Below are 26,971 nucleotides of genomic sequence, written 5' to 3'. Positions count from 1 at the left end.
TTCATATCCCCCTCTTAGCCATTGTTATAACAAAACAAAACAAACTGCTCCTTATGGGCTATTCTGTTGCTGGGCAGTTCGGCCCATTTGTGATAGAATAACTTTGGGTTTCTTGAAGGGGTGCTTCCCTCTAAAAGGGCAAGCAGGGGTACCCGGACAAGCTGTGGGCTACCTCAACTCTGCTATTTCACTGGAAACATTTATGCCTGGCCTAGAAGGTGATCCTAGGGCTTTGCCCTAGAATTCGATGGCCTGGAAGCGTTTCCGGCCTGAATAGTGTCCCCATGTGGTCCATGAAGCATTGGTTTCACTGGGTCAGCGCATAGTGCCGGTAATGCCTAGGTTGCAGGATTGGTCCCTGTATGGGACAGCTGCATGCTCCCCCATTGCTCTACCTGGACACTTAGGTCCTTTTGGTGGTTACCTCACTGCGAGGGATGTAACGGGTGCCACATTTGCAATATGCAACTGGGAGAAAGCACCTTTGCGTGCCTGCATTGCAGTTTGCTCTGTGCGTTGCAGAGCACGGCGCTGCACGGGCTGCAATTGCATTGCATTGCAAGGAGATTTGCAGTTGCATTGCACGGAGGGTGTGTAGTTGCATTGCACGGAGTGTGTTGTTGCATTGCACAGAGTGTGTTTTTTGCATTGCACGGAGTGTGTGTGCATTGCATGGAGTATGTAGTTGCATTGAACGGAGGGTGTGTGCAGGGCATGGAGTGTGTAGTTGCATTGCATGGAGTGTAGTTGCATTGCATGAAGGGTGTGTGCATTGCAGGGAGTGTGTTTTGCATTGAACGGAGTGTGTAGTTGCATTGCACGGAGGGTTTGTGTGTGCATTGCACAGAGTGTGTAGTTGCACTGCACAGAGCGTGTTTTTTGCATTGCACGGAGTATGTAGTTGCATTGCATGGAGAGTGTGTGCACTGCACGGAGTGTGTTTTTGCATTGCACAGAGTGTGTGTCTGAAAAGGAAGCTGGCTCGGCGGCAGATTGGTTGGGACTCCTTCAGGGGTTCTGGCCAGCATCGGCCCTGTAAATTCACATATCATGATGGCAGCACAAGATGCCCCCTGCCCAAGCGGGGGCGGGAAGTTGGCAAGCAATAGCTCAATATCTTTTGCCCATATTCCATTTTATTTAGGGATCCAGTTGGATATCGTTGCTAAAACATGCCACTTGCATATGGAGAAGCTGTCTGCCTTGAAGGAAGTTATTTTGTAATACTTCCTCTGTAGCAAGTGATGCTTCATCAGATCCGATGTTGCTGGGTCACTTAATTAATCTTCCCACTAGGCCAGGCTGCCTGCGGCCTGAGGTCCCCTTACCTTTGTGTACGCCTACCAAGCGTGGTGAAGGCAGATATCAGGTGATGGTAGCAATTCCTGACCTGAATGTATGCAATAGTAGTTCGCCATGGCAGGATACCTTGAACCTGCACAGGGATTTTCAGGTTCAGGCTGGTGCTGCTGGATCTTTGCCCTTTGGTTTTTATTTCAAGGGCGGCTGGTGAGCAAAGCTATGGCCTCAAGCCCGGTGTGCTGAGGCAATCATGTGACATAACTTTTCTTGAGTTTTCCCCATTGTAGTAGCAGTTCACATGTGGCCCGAGGAGTTCAGTGACCATTGGATCTGCTTTTGGTCTGATAACCAGGTAGTGGTGAGCGTCTTGGCAAAACAGTCCTCACGCTCTAGCACAGTTTCTGCCGCCCTGCTCATGCTTTTGAGCTGTGCCACTTAAGGTTTAATATTGTGCTTTCTACTCTCCAAATTATGGGATCCTCTAATGATGTCGCTGACACTCTATCCGATTTTCAGATGAAGCGCTTCAGATCCTGGGCTCCAGACTCAGCTATTGCCAGATTTTTTCCAGACCACCTGTGGTATTTTGACAACAATTAGTAATTACAGAGAGTGGCAGCTTCCATTTCCCCTTCTGCTTTTACCTATTAGGGGAAGGCCTGGATGGATTTCTTAGCCTTAAGCTGGCAGTTCTCCGCCATTCAGAAGAATTGGCCCCCATCCTCTGAGCAGATCCGGCAGTATTTGGTCCACCTGCTGCAGATTGGGCATGTGGTTATAACTATCAGAATTCAGTCCGCTGCAATGTCTGTTACACTGAAGCTTTATTTTTCAGAGACCCTTGTATAAGGTTTGTAGTGAGCAGGCCCTTGGAAGGTTGGAATAGGCTCCAACCTCATAGGACAGTGGGCAGGAAGTAGGTCAATTTTTACCTATGCAGTTTCTGCAACAAGTTAAAACTTGTTTGCTGGTTAAGATCAAGGCGAGACTCCTTTCAGTAGTCCATTGCATTTTCACACTGAGGGTTGGGAAAATGGTTGTTGGAGCCAGCACGGGGCTGAGAGTCCAGAGGCTTATTGCTTCAGGACTTTTCCTTACCCTTTGGAGCTTGTCATTGGAGTTGGGAACGCTAAAACAGACTTAGTGGGCAGGAGTGCCACAATCAGGCTTCCCGCCACAGGTGAGGAGGGCCCTTGCCCGGTTATAGAAGAGAATATTTGGCTTTTTATTCCCTGGGGGCTGGCCCGCTCCTAGTGCATGAAAATGGGTTCCCGTTAGCCAGACATCAATGTGCTTACGTCATGCACCAGTTATTACGGCCTGCGGCTTGCTTACCGCTGAACACGCCTCATTCCTTACAATTAGGTGCTGCTGCAAAGGCTGCACACTGGGGGCCTGTCAGTAGACAGGATTGTGAATACGGGTCATTGGAAGTCTGACACTGACAAGGGTTATATCAGGAAGTGTCACAATGATGTCTGTGCTGATGCTTGTCTGTTATTTCCTTTTCCTCCCCCCCTTCTTTTTTTTTCCCCTCCTCTCTTTTCTTTTCTTTTTTCATAGGAGCAGCTGTGCACATTTGGGCCACAGCATTGCACACTAGGCTGGCAAGCATGTTGACAAGTTTGGACTGGGGCGCCATTTCAGTCTTCCTGCCCATGTGAACATATACTGGATCTCCAGATGGGGAATACTTTGGGAGGAGATCCTTCCTTTGGTGCGGTCGAGTGTGACCTGTGCAGGTCCTCCCGCAGTGCTGGTGGTACGGCTGGGCGAGAATGTTTGCTGTCTTCCTCCAGCATAAGTTTGCATTCCTGCATGCAAGAGGGCTTGGATTGAGTTGGTGGCAGCTCTCCCTGGACTCAAAATAATTTAAGGCATTGGTTCAAGGTGGTATGGAGGGGGGGTTGGAGCACCTGTCCCCTCCAATGCGCAAAGATGTTCCATTAAGGGAATTCCAGGATTCGCCATGCTTTTGTCGACCCCTTTCGAGGGGTAGGGCCATGCCAGAGTCCCTGGGAGCATTTGGGGTGAGCTTGAGTCTGATCCTGGTTCATTGCTCCCCCATACTGTTTACTGGAACTGACGATATGGTGGGGCCCAGTCGTCAGGGCTGCCCTGCTGAGGTCAGGTGCAGCTAGTCTGGAACCAATGCCTAGACAAACTACCACCGAGCAGGCCAGGAATCATGTTAATAAGGCAGTGGATAATAGAAAAAAATAAATAAAGTAAATAAAATAACAAATAAAATAAAATAGGTCCTTGCTTTAGGTGGTGCTGTAATATTGCACCCTGCTAATTTTCTTCAAGGCTGTTGCCCTCTTTAGGGCAGATGGGGTGCATCTTTCCCCTATGGGGAACGACACCTGGCGGGATGTGATTGTTTTGGGATTCATTGCTCCCCCACAATGTTTGCTGGTACTGACGATATGGTGGGGCCCAGTCGTCAGTGCTGCCCTGCTGAGGTCAGGTGCAGCTAGTCGGGAACCAATGCCTAGACAAACTACCACCAAGAAGGCCGGAAAGCATTTTAATAAGGCAGTGGAAATAAAATACAGGTCGTTGAAAATCGAATGCATTCAAAGGTTATGTTCGTTAACATTATTGGTGTCTTACAAATTTTGCTTGTTTTGTCTTAGGTTTAGCAGCTGTCCGCATCTGGATGGTGGGGCACAGCATCATCCACTGGGCTGGTGTAGCAGCACGACAGTCACAGTCGGAAAAGGGTCCAGGTCTTGGCCTTCCTCCACATATTCAGTTGTCTTGGCTGTCCAGACGGGGAATGCGCTGGCCGGAGCTCCTGCCTCGGATCCGGAGGCAGTTGCTAAGGGAAGGACCCCCATCGGCCATTGTGGTGCAGCTGGGTGAGAATGACCTGGTTTCTACGGACTGTTTTTCCCTGCGTGCTGCAATTTTGTCGGACTTGGAGGCGCTGCGGGCAATGGTGCCAACAGCGAAAATATTTTGGTCAAGGCTGCTACAAAGGCTGGCTTGGAGGGGCAGTCGTTGCCCAGCCGCCACTGAGAGAGCCAGAAAATGCATCAACTCCGCAATGTCAAAAAAGATCTTGGAGCTGGGCGGAGATGTGATTTTTCATCCTGAGATTTCCTCTCAGAGGCCATCCTTCTTTCGAGATGATGGCGTGCACCTTTCTGCTTCGGGTAATGAGGCTTGGTTAGGTGTGGTGGTGGCCAAGCTGAGGTCTTGGCTGGGGCTGTGAGTGGTTTGGCGGTGAGCTGTGGGCTCCATGGCGGTTAGGCATTGGTTAAATTGGTGCTTGGAGGGGTAAGGTGCCTATCCCTCCAAATGATGCGAATGGGAATTCCGTTAAAGGAATCCAGGGGCTTGCCATTCTTTCGTCCTTGTCCGTGGTGCCGGGCTTGGGCCGTGCAAGCCCCACCGGAACATGAGGGTGAGAGGTGTTGGACTGAATTCCCAGCCTCATTTCTCCCCAATACTTGTTTCCCATGCTGGCTTCCGGTGGTGCCCGGAAGTTTCAGCTCTGTCCTCGGGGGCAAGGACAGATAGTCATAACCAATGCCTAAGCAACCACTCACATTTTCTGTATTTGAATAAAGTTGTGGCCAAAATTATGCCAAAAACCTTAAACAAAAATTAACGTGTGCTGTGTGAATTTTTGGGGGGTGGCACTGCGGAACTCAACACGCAATACTATTGACATCTGCAGCAGCAAACAATATCATGATGCAACACTAGCCACACACACACATGCTGAAACTATACACACACATGAGACTATACTTACTCAAACTTACAAATATTCTTTGGCATTTCTGCATTGATTTCATTATCACAAGATTCTCTCTGGTTTAGTACAGAGGTAAAGAAACTAATTTGGTTAACAGTATGACCTCAACAAGTCCTTTACCTAGAGCAGTTTCGTAAGCGGATTTGTTGCACATTTAACTAGCTCCCTCTTTTGAATGGCTTAGCTAAATAGAGCAAGGAGTTTCTGACCTTGTAATGAATCACAAGTTCTCCTTTTCTACATAAACCATGGGAAGTGATTCACTGCTGTGGCATGTGCAGTCTAATTGCGTGTTTTGAGGTGAGAGTTTGAATCCAAAAAGAAGTGCTTAAGATGTAAACAGCTTTATTTAATAAATAAATACCTTCCCTTCAGTCTATGATGCTTTCCTAATCTCGTATGCCTCCCTACACAATATGTTGCCTTGTCAGCCCTCCGTATTAATGACGTCTGATTTGTTGTGCTGGTGTTGCCCAGAGGCTACAATGAGATTATGTCACACTGATCCTCCCTGCACTACAGGCTGCCAGATCCCCTGTTCCTAACAAACAATGCCGCTCATAGGTCTGGCTCTAGCCTCTGCTGTCTGCATCAATAGATCCTGTCTACAGGATCCCCGGAACACACTCTTCCCTCTGAGCTTCATGCTCTTCATCTCCTCTTTCCAACTCCCCATCCTCTTTTCTCTTTAGTTGCAACCAGGGATGGATAGACCACTGAATTCTGAGCCATCCCAGTTCTTAGAACAGAGAGGCCCAAGTCTGCCCTGTCCCATTTTCAACCAAAAACAAACCCCTGTGTTGCAATAGGAACCAATCACAACAATACAAACATAACACGTTAGTAAGAATATGTAAGTAAGATTCATGCTAAGGATCAGTGCTCACTACAGTGGTGCCCTGCAAGACAAATACCTCGCAAGACGAAAAATTCGCTAGACGAAAGGGTTTTGCGGTTTTTGAGCTGCTTCGCAAGATGAATTTCCCTATGGGCTTGCTTCGCAAGACGAAAACGTCTTGTGTTTTTTGCAAGTTTGTTTCCTTTTTCTTAACACCGTTAATACAGTTGCAACTTGACTTCGAGGAGCCTTTTTTGAGGTTTTTGGTGATTTTTGAAGCTTTTCCAAAACTTTTCCGACACCATGCTTCGCAAGACGAAAAATTTGCTAGACGAAAAAACTCGCGGAACGAATTAATTTCTTCTTGCGAGGCACCACTGTAGATAGTGTAGCTGCTATCTAATGAGCACTGATCCTTAGCATGAATCTTACTTACATATTCTGTTGAAAAATATCGGCTGATGAAGACTATTATGAAACAGTAGTATCATTCTGGAGACACTGTCCTTTTGAGGCTTTTGAGACGTCTTCTGTTGAAACTTTTGAAAGACTACTGTGAGTATTAAGTTCTGGGTGAACATATCAGACAACACAGCGATTCTTCAAACAGCTCTTGTTTATTCACAGGCCAGAACAGAACTGAACTGAAGGGTTCAGCCAGCCTGCTTATATAGAGCTCCACTACAACTCAACAGTAACAACTTTCTGTAACTATCCAGTCACTGAACTTCACTTTCAATTCCTTATTTGCATATGTGGACTGTCTACAGGATCCCCCTGCTGGCCCAGGGTGAGAACTTCAGTACATAATAGTGAGACTGTCCTTAGACATCTGTTTTGAACACATGGCTTGATAGTCCTTGCTACCACTCTGTTATATTGTACATATGAACTTTGATTGGCTTATTCCTATAATTTGAATGACATCATTATTCTATTATATATTCTCTACTATTAGCCTACATATTGTGTTTGATCTGTCCCATTTTCAGGCAGACTTTTAAGGGAAAATACTAAACATTGGCAGGAATTATCTCATCAGGAGGCCCATTCCCCACCATGTAGAAACTGGAGCTTTAATGTGGCGGCACCTATGCTTTGGAACGCCTACCTATTAAATATCAGAGAGGCCCTATCTGTAGTGATGTTTTGGAGCCTGTGGAACACATTCCTTTTTCAGTAGTCATTTTCAGATACCTTTCTCCTGGTCTGCATCTGTACTGTATTTGAAATTGTTTTCTACATATGAAATTGTATTTATTGTTGATGCTTTTAGTATGACATCACTTTGAGATATTTTGTGGGAAGCAATTTATAAATGGAAACAAACAAACAAATAATATGCCCAGAAGCGTGCATTATAAATACTGTACATATAAAAACAACTTACAATGTGGCCTGAGAGCTTTCCGGACTTTTAAAAATGCTTTTTTATTTAAATGCCACCATTTATAGCTGCATTTCCCTTATGTGATTTGCCATTCCACTCGACACCACAGGCGGGAGGTGAAGAGAAACAGGGGGAGACAGGACTGAATCTTTGTCCAGTGAGAACTGGGAAGAGTAACTAGCTTGGCCAAAGAACTGTATCCCAAAAGGCTTTTCCTGGCTGGAGACCAGAACTGTAATGAGTGGTGATGGGCTACCTGAAATTAATGAGAAGCAGCAGAGGAAGGGGGACATATTCCTGGTTTGTTTGAAATTGGGTATACGTTGGCTAGAAAGAGTTTTAACCATTGTCAACGCTTTAAAATCATTTAGCTATTTCCAAGGTTCTGTTGCTGGGTTGTTGTTATTATTATTATTATTATTATTATTATTAGTAGTAGTAGTAGTAGTAGTAGTAGTACAGTGGTACCTCGGGTTACAGACGCTTCAGGTTACAGATGCTTCAGGTTACAGATTCCGCTAACCCAGAAATATTACCTTGGGTTAAGAACTTTGCTTCAGGATGAGAACAGAAATCGCGCGGCGGAGGTGCGGCAGCAGCGGGAGGCCCCATTAGCTAAAGTGGTGCTTCAGATTAAAAACAGTTTCAGGTTACGAATGGACCTCTGGAACGAATTAAGTATGTAACCAGAGGTACCACTGTAGTAGTAAGTGCTGTCAGGCTCTACTATAGTTTTATGCTGTGTGTTTTCGTAAAATGACATTTAATGAACTTTTGATGGGTTTTTACTTCCATGATGCATTGTATTTCATATACTGGAAGACATCTTGAGAGGACACAGTCCTAAAAGTCCACATTGCCCTCTTTTTAATAAATAAAATTAATCTACCCCAGGGTTGCTCCCATGCAAGCGTGCAGAGGATCTCATCCAATAAATTCTGTGGAATTTATTTCAGAGTAAACATTCATAGGATTGGGCTGTGGTTTACCACCTCTACTACCCCAAAATGAAACTTATTAACAGATATTTCAATAGTCTCTGAGGAAAAAATACTGTTTTCCAAATTACACATAATTTATACTCCTACCCCCCTGCACCCACAGGTACAATTTGATATCCACACAATTCCCACTGTGTAGCTAATAGCTACAAAATTATTAATGTTACTTATTTCCCTAAAACCCTTCTCTCAGAAATAGCATTTTAGTGTGATTTTTTTCCTTTTAAGTCACATAATTTGTGCTTCCTTTTTCTCTCTGCTTCTGCTGGGAACTGCCAGATCTTATCAAGTCAAATGTAACAAATTGTTCATAGCTCTCTGCAATAACAATAACGATAACAATAGCATCTTTCTTTTTAAAAAGGACTTGACATAATAAATCTCAGACAAGGACAAGAATTAGACAATAAAATCCAACTATATCTAATCTTCATTAGCAATTATGGTCTCATGTATGCTGGAGCTGCTTCTTGGAAAAAAATGGAATAAAGGAATCATACGTCTTCCCACCTGCATTGATTAACAAAGAAGGAACTTCAAAATTTTCTAGGGGCAAATTGTTATTTACACTATTCCTTTTAAAAGGGCAGATAAGGTAGTGGTGTAGTTGTATAGGGAAAAAGGTGGATGTGCTATAAATATTAATAATTTGTCTCTCTCCTTTGGTGAAGTGCTGAATAAAATCTTAACAGGACAAAGGCACATTCAAATAGAAGATTTGATGAGAGATTATATTACAGTATTATACTGCCCACTGTGTGACATTTCAGAAACTCGAATACAAAATTAAGATGGTATCTTTTTATTAAGTCTGAGCCTTTCAGATTTATTTTATGTGTGAAGCCTGCATTTTAAATACTAAGGCTGTGCAACCAATTCAGGCCAAATCAAATTGGGCTAAATAAGAGCCAGTCCAGAGCAAGTTGCATCAACCTGGAGTGATACAGAGCAGTTAAGCTCAAAACACTCTGTAAGAAAGCCAGACAGTCTGTCCCCAAAGTGTTACAATTATAAATTTCAACTCCATATAAGAAGGATGCCAAGGGGGTGGGAGGCTAGATTTCACTCACTAAAAGCTCTTGTTTCTAATCCAGAGCTAGAACTTCACTAACACTCTTGAATTCTAGTGCCTGCTAACCTCTGCCACCCTTTCCCTGCCCGCCTAGCTGCTTTTCAGTGGAGCTGTGCACAGCTCCCTCAATCCATCCCATGGCTCCAATCTGGGGGGTACCATCAGGCCCACTTTCCCTTGGCCAGTCCAAGGATCACCTGCCTCAGACCCAGTCCCAAATAAGTTTGAGAGGTGGGGCTAATGTTCAATAAAAACTTGTAGCTGGGAGAGAGCAGAAACAGCATCTCCCTTTCTCCTGACTGAAAGTGGGATGTGTGTGTCCATTTTGCAGGGTGTTCCTTCACAAGCAGCTAGGCTGTCTGTCTTTCTTTGACTTAGCTACCTGGAAGATGGAGGTGCACCTTTCAATCAATTTGTTTTTGTTTGTTTTTTCCATCGTCATGGAACAGGTCAAATAGGAACATGAGAATTGGTGGGACTGAACACTCAACAGACTGTACAAGCTTTCAAGGTGACTAGTCAAATGAAACTAGCAGAAATCCAATTTTGTAGGATTAGTCTCACCTGGAAGGGCTACCTTATCACTAAGGTCCAATGCAAGTGAATGCCAAAGACCCTAATTCCAAATCACAATTCAGATCTTGCATCCAGAACCGGTTTGAGTGAGTCTGGATTACTTTGGTCTAAAACGGAGTCTAATTCAACCTACCAAATCAGATCCCAAAGCAAACTGGGGTACCTTGTACAGCCCCACTATCTTGTAAAAAATAAAATGCTGTTGCTACATGGCCAGGATTGAAAATCTCTCATGGAAGAGCATAGGTTTTCAGGATTGCAAGACATTCAGGTTTACTTTAAATTAAAATTAAATTTATAATTTATTACTAAAGAGTTTTAAACTTGAATACACCTCCCAGTACGTAGAGGGTAACAATTCTGTACCCTGCACCATCTACTTTGTCTCTTTCTCTCTCCCTTAACCTCAAATTGACAATTTTTAGGTTCACCACCATCAGGAAGCCAATATATATCTAATATTTTTGCCATGTGGTACCTCGGGTTAAGTACTTAATTTGTTCCGGAGGTCCGTTCTTAACCTGAAACTATTCTTAACCTGAAGCACCACTTTAGTTAATGGGGCCTCCTGCTGCCGCCGTGCTGCCGGAGCACGATTTCTGTTCTCATCCTGAAGCAAAGTTCTTAATCCGAGGTACTATTTCTGGGTTAGTGGAGTCTGTAACCTGAAGCGTATATAACCTGAAGCGTATGTAACCCGAGGTACCACTGTAGCCTGATCTTATGTTCTTATCTTATGTTACAACAATAAGTATCCAAACAAACCCCTGTGTTGCAAAAGAGAACGTCAGCAATGTTTAGGCAACACGATGCCCATATACATACATAATAGACAATCTTTATAGAATTCCTTCAAACAATAGCAAGTTCAAAATGAAATCCTAGTCTCAAAGTCTCTGAAAATCTTTAAATGAAGCAAGGTACCACATGCTGTGGATTGCAAGCTAAACTTTCTGCCTGCACTAGATATACTGGGGTCTCAATGCCAATGGACGCCTCGTTTATTTAGCTCCATTTGCTGTGCTGTTATAACAGTGGACGCATAGTCATTTTATATCAGCATTGCAAGAATGTCCTTGTGTTGTGCAATCTTCTTAATAATAACTTCTTGCAACACACCTTAAGGACTCTTGAAAAGTACTTCTCTCACTAAAACTGGAATAAAATGTCAGCAGTTTACATTGGCAATGGGAGTTTGGTCTTTCAAAAGGCAAATAGAAAGGAGCTGTACAAGTCTACCCTATATTCCTAAGATAACCACTTCAACTGTTACATTACAACTCTTACACTGTAAGATTGGCTTGCCAACATGATAAAAAATCCATTTTCAGTGTTTTGCAGTGGGCAACATGTTGAATTTGGTTGTGGAAAATTTTAATTCCAATGCTGCTTATCCAATAAAGATCACCGCCTAGCCTCAAGTGTGGCACTCCCTAACAGCCTAAACTCAAACATATTACCGTAAGCTTCTCAAAATGAATTACAATGTTTCCAAATTCAAGTCATAAGCAACTGGACATGTCATTTAAGATTTATATACTTTATTTCTTCCATTACATTCAATACTCTTGAAATCTACTTGTGTGGGTGGATAGTTCAATTGGTTAGAGTGTGGTGCTGATAATGCCAAGGTTGCAGGTTTGATCCCCGTATGGGACAGTTACACATTTCTCCATTGCAAGGGGTTGGACTAGATGTTTCTCAGGGTCCTCTCCAACTCTACAATTCTATGATTCTATGACTTAGTACCCATTGCCCTGTTGCAGAAGATCCTTTTCACACAGATTCTAAACTATCATACCCAGTAAGCTGCATCCAACAGCAACTTGCAGCCAGCAGAAACCACCTTGTCTCATGCAAGGCTAAGCACCCTACTGTTCTTGAGAACTGGAGCTCCAATGGAGCAGGATGGGATATGGCACAGAGGGCAGCAGTATGAAGGGGAAATAGTGAAAAACAGGCAAAAACAGCACCACTGCATATGCTGTAATATACTGAGGGACCCTCCTGAAATATGCTTTAGACAAATATCTTTATATTTGTGGAGCTTGTGTCATTGAGATTGAGAATGTTTCCATTATGTGTTTTATTGCAATTTTTAGAGTTATATTGAACCCAGGAGGAAATCAACTAAATTATTGTTTGAGAGTTTGGCTGATTTTGACAACTAAGCTAAAACATTTCACCTTCTATCTGAGAGAAATAGATTACGCTAAGAACTGAAAGATTTGCTGTTGCCACGCAGAAACTGGAGAACAAACTTTATTGCAAGCAATGTCATAAGCTGCAAAAATGCATGTAGCTGTAAAGAATGTGTTCCTTTAAACATGTGGACTGCTTACACAAACTTTGCTTTTTTTCACTACGGAGGCAATCTTAGATTAATTTGCAGAGATGATTCAGTCTTGCAATAATAACCCAGTTGCTTTGAGTGATTGATTCTCAGCTTAACCTATCAAGAATGTTGTGGATAAAATCAAGCAAGCTCATTGAGGATGGTTAGGATCTGTGCATGGTAAATAAATCATATCCACTTGAGTATTTCTTATCTATTTTATCATCATGTTCATGTCTTTTCCAGAGAATACCAGAATATGTCACACCTGCTGCACTTCCTGCAGTGATTAAGACTGTATTGATTTTTAGATTCCCAACACACTCACATGGTTTTCAATGATGTCTTTGTTTTGTTGATCCTCTGTCATGTATTCTCCCCCCCCCCCCCTCTGTTTAATTTGTGCATTGGGAATTTTCTGGTGCCTTGGAAACTTGCCTTGCAGTTTTTAACCCCTCCAAATTGAACCCATGAGTATAGTTTGCTGTATGTTTTCTCTTCTGTTTTGAACAGCTCCACCAGCACTCAGATCAGAGAGTAAACACACAACATGATAAAAATGAAACATATTCTGAATTTACAGCAGACAATCCAAACAATTGGCACCTGCTCTATTGACACTTGGCACATGTCATTCTTCTTTCGCTAGCTGTCCCAAGTCTCCCATGTTACAAAACTAGAATTTATAGATGAAATTTGCACTCCCTGGTATAATCTATGTTGTGGCCATCCAATACCCTTTTTGATTCTCTGGAACACAACATTATCCTGTAGGACACTGCATCAGTAGTACAGCACTATCTTTACCATGATCACTCCTAGATACACTGGATAATATTGACTAGCTTATCATATACTCTGGAGGAGTCATTTCGATTGCAGTGAGATTCATGTAGTACAGTTGTACCTTGGGTCCCGGTTTCTGAACTTTCTTCGGAACCCGACCATCCGACAGGGCTTCCGCGGCTCCTGCAGCCAATCAGAAGCTGCACTTTAGTTTCCGAATGTTTTGGAAGTCAAACGGACTTCTGGAATGGATTTCATTTGACTTCCAAGGTACGAGTGTAGTTAATTTAACTTTTTAACTAGTTAACTAGTGCAACACTACACATATCTAATCAGAAGTAATTCCCAATGAGATAATAATAATAATAATAATAATAATAATAATAATAATAATAATAATTTATATTTATACCCCACCCTCCCCAGCCAAGGCCAGGCTCAGAGCGGCTTACAAGCAATAATAAAAACAAGTTGAATGATTACAACTTAAAAACAAAATTAAAATACAACATTAAAATATTGAAACATTAAAATATTAAAATGTAGCCTCATCGCAGGAGGAGAAGGAAAGGAAAAAAGAAAGAGAGGGAGGGAATCAAATTGGCTCCAAGCCAAAGGCCAGGAGGAACAACTCTGTCTTACAGGCCCTGCGGAAAGAAATCAGATCCTGCAGGGCCCTGGTCTCATGAGGCAGAGCGTTCCACCAGGCCGGAGCCAGAGTTGAAAAGGCCCTGGCTCTGGTTGAAGCCAATCTAACTTCCTTAGGGACCGGGACCACCAGGGTGTTGCTATTTATGGACCTTGAGGCTCTCTGTGGGGCATACCAGGAGAGGCGGTCCCGTAGGTACGAGTGTCCTAGGCCGTGAAGGGCTTTAAAGGTCAAACGCAGCACCTTAAATCTGACCCTGTACTCTACCAGGAGCCAGTGCAGTTTGAAAAGCACTGGGTGAATATGCTCCCATGGCAGAGACCCCGTGAGGAGCCTCACTGCAGCATTCTGCACCCTCTGGAGTTTCTGGGTCAGCTTCAAGGGCAGCCCCGCGTAGAGCGAATTACAGTAATCAAGCCTGGAGATGACTGTCGCATGGTTCACTGTGGCCAGGTCGCGGCGGGAAAGGTAAGGGACCAACTGCTTGATGCGGCGAAGGTGGAAAAATGTCGCCTTGGCTGTTGCTGTAACTTGCGCCTCCATAGAAAGGGAGGCGTCAAGGATTACACCCAAATTCTTAACGGAAGGCAATGGCACTAACTGGGCCCCCTCAAGAGAAGGGAGTTGGTCCCTCATCCCCATGCCATCCCGACCCAGCCATAGGACCTCTGTCTTTGAAGGATTTAGTTTCAATCGGCTCCCACGAAACCACCCAGCCACAGCTTCCAAGCATCTGGTCAGTGTGTTCGGGGCCGAGTCGGTGTGGCCATCCATCAGCAGATAAAGCTGAGTGTCATCAGCATATTGGTGACAGCCCAGACCAAAGGTCCAGATAATCTGGGCAAGGGGCGCATAAAGATGTTAAAAAGCATTGGGGAGAGAATTGCGCCCTGTGGCACTCCACACACCAAGGAATGGCACGACGACATTTCCCTCCCTAGTGCCACCCTCTTTCCCCAACCAGAGATAAAAGAGCACAGCCAGTTACGGGCTATGCCCTGTATCCCCATGTCTGTGAGGCGGTGGTCCAGAACATCATGATCGACCATGTCAAAGGCTGCTGACAAATCTAAAAGGATCAGCAGTCCTGACCCGCCTCGATCCAGTTGTCTACGGAGATCATCTGTTAGGGCAACCAGAGCCGTCTCGGTCCCAAAACCAGGACGGAAACCAGACTGAAATGGATCTAAAGCCGATGTTTCCTCCAGAAACCTACCAAGCTGTTCAGCAACCACTCTCTCAATTACCTTACCCAGATATGGAAGATTTGAAACTGGGCGGTAATTGGATAGGTCTAAGGGATCTAATGAAGTTTTCTTTAAGAGTGGACACACTACTGCTTCCTTCAGTTACCCTGGGAATGTCCCCGTGTCAAGGGACAAATTGATAATTTCAACCAGGGGGGTCCGCACAACATCTGGCACTCCCTAATCAGCCAAGATGGGCACGGATCAAGGAGGCAGGTGGTGGGCCTACCAACTTGGAGGAATCTATCCACATCAGCAGGGAGTATCCGATCGAAATGGTCCAACACTGGACCTGAAGTCAGTCAAAGGGCCTCCAGTTCAGTCACTGTATCTAAATTGGCAGGGAGGTCACGGCGGAGCAACAGGACTTTCTCCACAAAAAAGCTCGCGAATACCTCACAGCTGTAAGTCGAATTTGTATTTAAATTTGGTTGTCCTCCTAAGGACGTTATTGACCTAATTATTCTAAAAAGTTGTGCCGGGCGAGAGCTAGCGGATGCAATGGAAGCTGCAAAGTAAGATTTCTTAGCAGCTTTCATAGCCATCTCATAGGCTTTCATAAGCGTCCTATAAGATGTTCTTGAGGCTCCGTCACGAGTCCGTCGCCATACTCGCTCTAGCCGTCTGAGATCCCGCTTCATTTTCCGGAGCTCCTCAGTAAACCAAGGGGCCCGGTTTCGATGGGGTCGAGTTAATAGAATAATCAAATTGGAGAGTTGGAATGGACCCCAAGGGTCATCTAGTCCAATCCGTGCAATGCAGGAATCTCAACACGAGGTTCCCCATCCAATTTGAAGCCACACTGGACCCTTAACTTTGCAAATGTGCTAGCAGTTTTATGACTGCAGGACTTTCACAAAAGTAAATGAGTACAGACTAAAGCCTTCATAGTCTTCTCCACATTAGTTACCATTCAGCAAAAACTTATATTAAAGTCTAGTTTGGGTTTGTTTGTTTGTTTGTTTGTTTGTTTGTTTGTTTGTTTGTTTAAAATGTCAATTTTAATTTGACTTCCAAAGTCAAACAACTCTTAAGATGACCCCACAATATTGATCCAGAAAGTTCTTTTTTAAAAATGCATGAATTCAAGAGTAAGCTTATACAACTCAGTTTTATGGAGTCTGGGACTGGAAATACATGTTTTATACTGCAGCAATAATGTACCATTGTGACAGAAAGATTTATAGAAGCATTTAAAGCATTGACAAATGCCAAGATTTATTTATAAAAATTACCACCTTCATTATGGGTCATTTTTCTACAGCATATCCACTGGTATGACATTAATTCTTCTTTCTTTGATTGCATGGGCACACACAGATTTTATTACCATACTTTTTGTTATTACTTTGTTTTAATAAATAGGGAGCATGAATTCAGGTGTAAAAACTGTAATTATCAGCTCAAATTAGCAGCTAACACACCATTATGCTTATTTTGATATCAACAATTATATCAATAATTTATTACCATTATACTTGATTAACTTAGTGTACCAAATCTATAGCTGTGAGGATTAAAATTGCAGCAGCAAGAATAATTTTAATTTCCCCCTCCCAGTCTACATACATTTTGGAACCACTGCTTAAAGTCAATAACTTTGATCCCTTTTATATAATCAATTGTCCAGGAATTGTTAAACTGAAATCCATCAATTTGTAGGGTTTTTCTTTTAATCCAACCCTAAATTTATACAGCTACCCCATTAAGAAGTGGCTAGGTCATGCTATCCACTGTGGATTCAGCAGTTATCTGTTCATCTAAATGTGCATTGTCTTAAGGCATGGAAAAATACTCTTGGCTGAAGGGCTAACTTTCCCTATGGTATGATTATTTTATTATTGTTAATTTATTAATCACTTTCTGAATAAGCATATTAAGGTGATGCGCAATAAAGATAGCACAATTCACAAAAAGGGCAGAGATATATAGATGATATAGATATAGATATAGATAGATATATAATCAATACAAAATAAACACCCATGGCAATGACCGATTCATCCACCTAAAAAAGCACATTGGAACAAAAATGTCTTCAATGGTTTCCAGGAAGTACAGATAGTAAGAGCCTCTCATGTCTTAATAGGAATGCTATACTACAGAACAGGGGCAGCCACATTGAAAGCCCTGCTCTGAGTTATTGTGGAACATGCTTCTGAGTTCTTTGGGTTCTCCCACAGATTGCAGTGGCCTTCTAGGTAAATAAGGGATAAGGTGGTCTCTCAAAAGGCCTTGTACAGCTCAGGACCTTATATATCAGCATCAACAAACAGAACTTGGCATAGTATCAGCAGCCAGTGCAAATTCTAAAAGCAATGTGTCATAGTTCAGTGGTAGTTGGCCTCCACAAGCAAGCTATCCACAGCATTCTGAATCCACTTCAGCCTCCAGACCAACCCCAAGTGCAGGCCCCAGCCCCCACACAGAGCATTGTAGCATACCAGCCATGAGGTTACTGATTTATGGACAACTGTGCTCAGTCCAGAAAGGGCCTTAGCTAGCTTACCAACAAAGTTGGTAAAAGACACTCCTAGCCAACAGGCCACCTGAAAAGCAGACCCCACAATTCATTTCATTTTCTTGGGTTATCTTGTTCCATGTGCTTTTTGTGTACAGGAGGCAAGCTGTAAATGGTAAGTGGCTGAAACTCAGAATCAAAGCATGAGTTTGAAGGGTCACAAGGGTCATCTAGTCCAACCCCCTGCAATGCAGGAATCTTTTGCCCATGATCCTAAGATTAAGTGACTCCTGCTCTACTGATTTGAGGGTGTTGTGTACTACTTTGCTGCTGACCTTGTCCCAGAAGACCTTGTGAGTCTACATCTGTGTAAACTCTGCAGTGAAACGTTCACTGGTATGTAATTTATATCTATTTCGGAATTTATATTCTGTTTTTCAAACCAAAAAAGCCTTCACAAATTCTCATTTTTCTTTCCTTTTTGAAAGTAAGTTTTATTATGTTCCTTGGTGCCTTCAGCAGTCCTTCCCCCCACCTTCCCTGCCCCCCAAAAAGCTCAACTATTTTTGAAACAGAAAGTCAAAGTGTTTGAAGTTTGTTTGATATACACAATTCTGACTTCAAAAATATGGCCAAACCTGGTTCATACATAAGTTTCCAGCTATGATATGTGTAAACCGTGAACATTCTCAGATGGTGGCCTACAATGCTACACTCAAAGGGCTGGGTTACAGTTGTTTATGAAAACAGACCACTGATGCTCATTATAACCCATTGTTCTCCACAACAATTTCATTTAGTGCAAATGACAAAATAAAATGACTATGCACTATATTGCCTTTAAACAGCATACGTTCTTGGTTTTCTTTTCTTTATGAAAGGGTGCTTTATGATCTTCTTTGATGCCTCTTCTTCCCAACAAATGTTTTTTTGAAAGTAAAGGCAGAAGTGATTGAAGTTGGATTGAGATGCACACTTCTAACCTCAAAAATATGGCCAAACTTGGTTTGCAGGAAGTTTCCTACTTATTATAAAACCTGAACAAGCTGAAAACAGTCTCAGCCAGTGGCATGCATATAGCTAAGGAACTTGATGAGGAAAATAACCAAGGAGAATCAGAGTAGTGGAACCATCATCAAACTCAAGGATAGCTCAGTTGGTAGAGCATTAGACTCTTAGTTGTGAGTTCAAGCCCCATGTTGGACAAAAGAGTCCTGCATTGCAGTGGTTTGGACTAGATGACCCTTGTGGTACTTTCCAACTCTATAATTCTTATTCTGTTGGTTCTTGCTGGGCTGGACAAGAGTTTCCATCTCCCTTTGATTTTTTTTTGATATTTTTTTTTTTGCCACAACTGCTCCAGTTTGGTGCACCTGAAGTGTCCAAAGACAGCGCCTCCTGGGCCTCTGCAGGGTTTTGGATCATGTAAAAGGGTTATATCAACATGGTGTCCAACAATGTTCTAACAGTTTACTATGAAGAAAGGTCATAAAATGTATGTATGTTTCCTGCTTGGCAGGGGGTTGGACTCGATGGCCCTTGTGGTCTCTTCCAACTCTATGATTCTATGAAAGCCTCCAGCTCTTTGCCCCCAAACAACCTGTTTCATGGCTTTCTGCAGACTATGCCTGCCACCAAAACATTGGCAGTACCTTGTTACTGCATGGTGGCGCTTGGGTCCTATACTGCAGGGCCCAGCCCCCACCCAGACATCAACATTAGGAAGTTAGGATTGCACCCAGCGATGTTTGGTTTTGAATCGGACCACTTTGACAACCTGTAACGAATTGCAATATTCAAGAGTGAGATAAAGATAGGATTCTATGTAGGAGTTGTTAACAGCCCAAGATAAAGCTGTTTCCTTCGTTTCATAAAAGCTAGCTATCAAGAAGAAAGTGGGGAAAGAGACTGATTAAGACAAGAACCTCATTTCTGGATTGCTTCCTGAAAACTGCTCTATTGTTGCACCTACACACTGAAATATTGTTCAAGTAGAAAAAGACACAATAAATGGAATGGTTTGCTCAGTCAAAGGAAAGAGTTTCTTTTAAAACATTTTTACAAGCTCCTACAAGAACAATACCCATTTCTTATTGAAAGGCACTTGGTGTTAAATTTGATTCCCCAGCAAGATGTCAGGGATGCTATTCTGAACAAGCTAGTCAGCAGGGTTTACTTTTCCTACTAAAAACCCACATGAATTGAAGTGACCAGCTGCTGGTTCTGGCTGGGAGAGTTTATGGAGCAGAGAATAAAAATAGCTAAACTTACAACAGAACATTAACAGCAACCAAATAAAGCAAACAATGAAACTTTACAACTGGATTGGGTTTTTTTTGGGGGGGGGGGTTGTTTTCTGTTTTTTTTGAAAACCATATCATGAAAATGCTTATTTGTTGTGGGGATCCAAGTGATCCAGGGTTTAATGTACATTTCTGCATCTGTTAATACTTGAGGCTCAGGGATCTGGTATATACTGAGGGATATTACACACTCCCAGAAGTCTTGAACTGACACTGGGAGATCAAGGCAAGTTACAAAAGCCACTGAATGATTTCTGTGAAGCACTAAAGATTCTTATGTTTTCACTTCCATGAAAGAAAGAAAGAAATGGAATCCGAAGAGGAATCTTTGCCAGGGAACGTTAAAGCAACTGGAAAGAATGGAGTGGAGGTTCTATTTTCTAGAGATAAAGAATAAAGTAATTTATAATAGGAAAATAAACATGAAAAAAATTATCTAAGGGACAGGCAGAAGGATGGACAATAGCCAAACTCCAATGTGCAATGTTCAGAAAAGCTGAAGCGAACCTTTCTTTGCAGTCTTTTATTGAGACTGCACATGAAAGCTCATACCAATAACAAACTTGGTTGGTCTCTAAGGTGCTACTGGAAGGATTTTTTTTATTTTGTTTTGACTACGGCAGACCAACATGGCTACCTACATGTATAATGCTAAACATACGGAGTATGATGCTTGAAAGTGACCGTTCTGCAAACGTTGATGGACCACTGTCAGGTAAGTAATATTCCAGGAATAATTTTCTCCCTTTACTTTCATCTTCCATAAAGAAGTGAAAAGGTGTGCCGAAGTTTAAAAGAAAGTTTGAAGACTCAATGCAGAAAGTTTTCAGAAAGTTCTGTGACATACTATTTTACATTCTGAAAGATCTGGACAATAAGTCAATTAAGCTTTATACTGCTGTAATGAACAAGAGGATGAAGTTTCTATGTTCGGTAGAAAGCATTTTAACTGATGTGCCATCAGGGTTTATAATACTGCCTACATAAAAATTAAATAGATTCTGTAGAAGCAGTAACACTGACTGATTAGGAGAACAAAGGCAAAAAGGAAGGTACTCAGACAATTAAATGAATTATACAAGCTATTGTAGAGAGTTTGTTACTTTCATACTTTTAAACTAGGGTGACTAAAAAATGAACACATCCTGTTCAATAATTTCTTAAGATTCCCGGCAACTGGCAGAGTAAAAAAACAACAACAAACATGTAATACAATCCCCAAAGAACCATTTCTATGACAGCACTCAGATTATGGAAATCATCTTTCCATTTGTGTCTTCCACCAAGATTCACATCACCCATCCATGTAGGGTCTTCAACCACCAAGTGAAGACATTTTGGCTGAGAAAAGTTCCTCTGCTGCTTCCACCATTGCTGGCCCTGCAATCCTTCAAATGTTGGGGGTGGTGAATTTCTGCAGCAGGGAGGCTTTTCTGCCCATCTAAAGCCCCGGTTGTTTAGATTTCTAAATTGTGCTGGGAGGCTCCTCACAAAAGACGATCAGCTCTAATGCATGAGGGCTATTGGGCTAATGGCAGTGATGGGACCTCAGCTCTCCCTCCTGAGATACCTAGAACCGTGAAGATGAATATCTACATAGGACTATAGTTAGGGCTGAGAAGGGAAGAGATGAAATGAAATGGGGGAAGCACTCCACATTTCTTTACCTGGTTTAAGAGATCAGGAAGTGTAACTGCATTGAACCTCTGAATGCAATCCAATATACCTGGGAGTAAATCCCATTGAATTAAATGGGGGTTGGTTCTGATTAGCATGCATAGGATTTTGCTGTGTTTCACTTGCATCTACAATCTACTGAAGAAGGAAAGAGCACATGAAATGAAGTATGAAAGTATGAAATAAATTTATTCCATTTCAAAGTTATCTGAAGTTATCTTTTCCTGTGATAGTTGAGTTTGAGCAACTATTAACCATGGGCCTGAGAGCCCCTCATGAGGCCCGTTTTTGCTTCTGAAACACTTATCTGCAAATAAAAACAAACTTCTAAAAATAATCTAGTTTCATTCTGGTGGGAATCGAGGCAAAATCATCTAGCTTGAAAAATGGGAGACTTACCTCCTGGGACATTCATTCTGATGTTAAAAGAAAAGAAGTCTACCCATAAAAGGTTGTTTGTTTCTCTAGCACAGAGAAAAGATGTTTATTGATTTTTTTCAAAAGTTTTTTAAAAGACATGCACATATTTGAAGCTGAATAAAATCTAGAGTACTCTACAAAGTTTAGTTCTCTTTCTTCACACAGAGAGCAACATCATTCATAAAACCTAATAAGTAATACAGTTCAGTATCAGTGGGGGGTGGGCTGCCTCTGGCAATCCACTGGGTGGGTGGGGAAGCTAAAGTTATATCTATTTACTTAAAATACAATTTGAAGTGAAGAACAGGCTGCCTTTGACCACATTCTGAGCCTAGGAATTGTTTCAGTACCAGAACAGATGAGAGCTCAAAGTCTGTTTGCATAGAAGTCCACTATTGGGTAGCTTTTTTTATTTCAATAACCTAATTTAGGTGAGGAAACTACTTGTTAAGCAGTTGAAATTCAGAAACCATTTCTGATCTACTACATATCAGCCTAAATTTTCCACTAGATCCCAAACTACCTTTTGTTCATCCTTGGTGTCAGGGCTTTTTTCCCCCGCCAGAACTCGCTAGAACTCAGTTCCGGCACCTCTCAGGTAGGTGCCATTGCCATTCTAAGATAGCAAGGGTGAGTTCCAGCACCTCTTTTTTCCCTAGAAAAATAGCACTGCTTGGTGCAAATCGATACATTACTGTGCAATGCAGTCTTTCCTCGCTTATAATATTGCATGTTGCCAATTGGTATAAAAAGGAAGTATCAGCAATGAGATGTACATTTAAAAAAACCAAAAAACTTAAATTTAAACAGAAATAGCAGGGGGGGCACACAAATTGTCAATGTATCTCTGTAAATCACAAAATCACTGTAGATTCATGATGAAGTTAGCTATTAACACCATTCTACACTTTCTATTGATCTTATAAATCTCTGTTATAGAAATTTTAGATTTTTTGCAGCCAGATCCTAAGCTGTAAACCTTGTTCAATGGTGCTTATTTCCATATACGTATTCATGGGACTGAAGCCTTATACTGTAAACCTATCCATGTCTACTCTACGTAATCCCCATTGAGTTCAAAGGGACTTTCTGGATTGCAGCCTCTGTCAATCAGCTTGTCTGCTATGGAACTGACCATCATTCTGACCCCAAGAATTATAATGCAGATTGCTCATGTGCGCCAATCTCAAATCTCTTATTTCTTGTACCACTCAGAGCACACAAAGCACATCTACATGGTAGGCACTTAGCACACACATTAAGAAACACGAGGGATGTGTGGAACCACACAAGAGAAGAAACCCTGATATTCAAACTGTAGATGAAAATAATGGTGAAGTACTAGAAGTTTCATTTTTAAATAACATAAGTTTAATTTAAAAAAACAACAACAGAGAGAGAGAGAGTAGAGTGGAGAGTACAGCCTGGCTTCTGTCAAATCGGAATCTGGGGATACCAAATAAAAAAACAATGTGATACTTTGATTCTCTTCCAATCATATGGCCCATCAAACTACAAGCAGCCAGCCCATAATTGTGTCCTTTCTTTGCATCAGGAAGCAAACCACAAAACAGTTATAAGTCTCAGTGCTTGGTCTATGTGCAGGATCTTTTCTTCTTATAAGTGATAAACACTACAAAAAAATTATTTATCTCTTGAAACACATGAAAATATGGAATTACTGATGGTTGCAGATTAAATTGCAAAGATTATCACAGTGCATATCATACATTGCACAAAACTATTATAGGAATACTCTGTACATGAAGCCATACAGGAATTGATTTTGAAATACCCACGTTTTGGAGCTTTCCCTTATCTTTCTTTCTTGTACATTAATACTAGTTTTTATCAGTAAAATTATAATTGGATTTCACAGGTTTGTCAAAATGTGGCAACTTCTAGAAACAACAAACATCCAGTTCTGTTAGCTGGCAGTAAAGATACATTCCCTTCTAAGTCCTGTTTTCTGGTACAGTGGTACCTCAGGTTAAGTTCTTAATTTGTTCCGGAGGTCCGTACTTAACCTGAAACTGCTCTTAGCCTGAAGCACCACTTTAGCTAATGGGGCCTCCTGCTGCTGCCGCGCTGCTGGAGCACGATTTCTGTTCTCATGCTGAAGCAAAGTTCTTAACCTGAAGCACTATTTCTGGGTTAGCGGAGTCTGTAACCTGAAGCGTATGTAACCTGAAGCCTATGTAACCCGAGGTACCACTGTACTTCCTCTGTGCAGAGCTTGAAGATCCTACATAACTACAGCCTTCTCATCAGTATTTGCTGGCAAACCAGAGACATAAGATGGATTCAGGATACAGCCTATTGAATTTGGATCCTCCAGCCATGTGCCTTCACCCATAAAGGATGGGGCAAAGCAACCATCACTTCAGCAACAAGTGAAATGGGGGGGGGGTGATATTCTGCATTCAATTTTTCAGCTGCAATGAACTACAGCCTCAGTGCTTGCTATTTATTTACTGCTCGCAATACAAAAGAAAAGAGTCTTCAGTCAGAAAGGTAATGTATCCTTACAACTCCACCTGGACTATTTACTATTTAAAGAAATGGCCCACACACCCAAGTCTTGCATACTTAATTCCTGTATTTGTACCATTCAATTGGGCTGTATGTAATATGTACATGATCTGAGACATAAGACCCTCCAGTCTTGGGTCTTCTGAGCACCAAACCTCAGTGTCTGTGGTGTTTAAGATTTGTGTATTTAAAAACATTCCTACACTGCATTACATCAAAAGAGATTCCAGGGAGGTATACAAGAGTATAGATAACAAATTAATTAAACCCCAACCCTGTACATTAAAAACACTAACATTAGCAACCATAATAAAGAAGGCAGATGATATCTTTAAAAGCAGGCTAAATGAAAACATCCTTAACCTGCACTTTCAAAAAACTGTAACGTAGGTCCCAAACAAACCTCTTTGAGGAAGCTAATCTAATGTCAGTAAGTCCTGGGTTTTTCCCTGTGATTACATTGCACACTTCAGATAAGGCAGGCATTTGGAATAGGGCCACAGTGGGAATAACTTAACAAATGCGTAGGATAGTATTTTGTAAGCTATATCATCAACCAACTAGGACAAAATATAATTATTATATTATATTATGCTATCTTTCACCATAAGGGCAAAGGTAAAGGTCATTAGGTGCAGTCGTGGCCGACACTGGGCTTGTGGCACTCATCTTGCTTTATTGGCCAAGGCAGCCGGCGTACAGCTTCCGGGTCATGTGGCCAGCATGACTAAGCCACTTCTGGCAAACCAGAGCAGCGCACGGAAACGCCGTTTACCTTCCCGCTGGAGTGGTACCTATTTATCTACTTGCACTTCGATGTGCTTTTGAACTCCTAGGTTGGCAGGAGCAGGGACTGAGCCACGGGAGCTCACCCCATCGCGGGGATTCGAACCACTGACCTTCTGATCAGCAAGTCCTAGGCTCTGTGGTTTAACCCACAGCACCACCTGCGTAGGTTACAGCAAAACCATTTAAATTATACATTTTAAAATCAGATAAGACTAATACTTGATAAACAATTTACTCAGAGAATAAAGGTAGGTCATCTCTCAGCTGTCAATGTCCAGAGTAAAAAGCTCCATATTCAGCATATGACAAAAGCTGTACAACAAGGACACCTGATACATGCCCATGGGGAGCAAAGCCCACACCTTGGGGCAGGGATTGCCACAAACAATGCCCTTTCTTGGACCATCACCACTGAACCTCTGAGGGTGGTGAAACCAAGAGCCTCTCTGCTGATCTTAGCAATCTTTCAAAATACAATGAATTATTTTTTATTTATTTTTTCCAAAGAGTATGCTGATGAAAGTAAACCTTATAGAGTCTATCATGGATTCTGCAGCTATAATTCCTGCATTGCAAGGGCTTGGACTAGACTTTTTGGGTCCTTTCCAACTCTACAATTCTACAAGAATTCATGTGAATAATATGCAGCCCTAGGGATAAAATTTTAAACGAAAAAGCAAACAGTGTTGACAGAGAACATCCGTACCTTGTGGCGTAATCGTACAAGAGGCTGATAGCTTTTGAAGTCATATCCTTCTTTTGCTGGCCATCCTTCCACACCCAGTAAGATGCCTCCAAGGAAAGAAACAATTGTCCACCACCTAAACATCTTTTCGACACCCTCTGCCTAAACAAACAGGACGAAAAGGAAAGGAAAGTGTTATGAATCAGAGATATAGTGGATTTGTTAAAGTTCCATAAATATTAAAAAACGTTTGAATTTAATTTATAGATTTCAACAAACAGTAGAAAACCAGTACGGGCTAATACAGATATATGGGTGGGTGGAATTGGGAGCTAATACAGCTGTTTGGGGCTGTACTCAATATTTTCTAATCAACATTCTGCATCCATATCCTGACATGAGCAGCGAAAAATAAACCAATAAAATCTTGAAAGGTGAGAAACATAAGAGGAATCCACTGCAAAGGAAATGCTCTTTTTAAAACATTGAAGGACAGAGAAAATAGATAAGAGCATCTAACCTTTTTTTGCTTATAAACACATTCCTTTTTGAATGTCTGTCTACATTACTAATGAGGAAAACAAATAAAAAAGAGGCACATTGGTCTATGCTCTACGAAGGACAGGGGATATGGAACCCTTCCAAGCAAGCGGCTGCTATGAGACTGTGGCAAGGGAATGCATTCAGAGCATCGCAAGCTGCCAGTATATGTCCTGGCAAAAGACATGTTATTAAGAGGCAAAAGTCATGGGTTCTGAGCCAAAACAGGGCACATTGCACCTCCAAAACACACACACACACACACACACACACACACGCCCCGATTTTTTATTTTTATTTTACTTTGCACCCCTTTTGAGAGCTGGACTGGAGTAAAACTCAGTGTGGCAAGCAAGAAAACTGCTGCCAGCCAGTGTGGCAAGCCAGGGGGGGTCTCATATAGTTCTCCAAACTTAAAGATGAAAAGTGTAATGCTAGTGGTCAACAAAAGAAGTTTAAAGACTCTCTCAAGGCAAATTTTAAAAATGTAGCATAAACACTGACAACTGGGAAACACTGGCCTGCAAGCGCTCCAATTAGAGAACAGCCTTTACCAAAGGTGTCATGGGCTTTGAAGACACTCAAACTCAGGATGAAAG

General features: G+C 42.1%; 1 protein-coding gene across 4 annotated transcripts in view; it reads right to left on the bottom strand.

Moving 5' to 3' along the window:
- The window catches only part of FSTL5 (follistatin like 5), a 355,157-nt gene that overhangs the window by 287,392 nt on the left and 40,794 nt on the right, over positions 1–26,971 (bottom strand). For all 4 annotated transcript variants that reach the window (XM_081208810.1, XM_081208812.1, XM_081208811.1 and 1 more), the window contains exon 2: positions 25,854–25,994. In XM_081208810.1, the coding sequence (XP_081064936.1) occupies positions 25,854–25,976 (123 nt within the window). In that variant the 5' untranslated portion in view covers positions 25,977–25,994. The remainder of the gene's footprint in view (positions 1–25,853; positions 25,995–26,971) is intronic.

This window comes from Podarcis bocagei (assembly GCF_964188305.1).
Source record: "Podarcis bocagei genome assembly, chromosome: 9".
Classification (NCBI taxonomy): Eukaryota; Metazoa; Chordata; class Lepidosauria; order Squamata; family Lacertidae; genus Podarcis; species Podarcis bocagei.
This window is presented reverse-complemented; position numbering and strand designations above follow the sequence as displayed.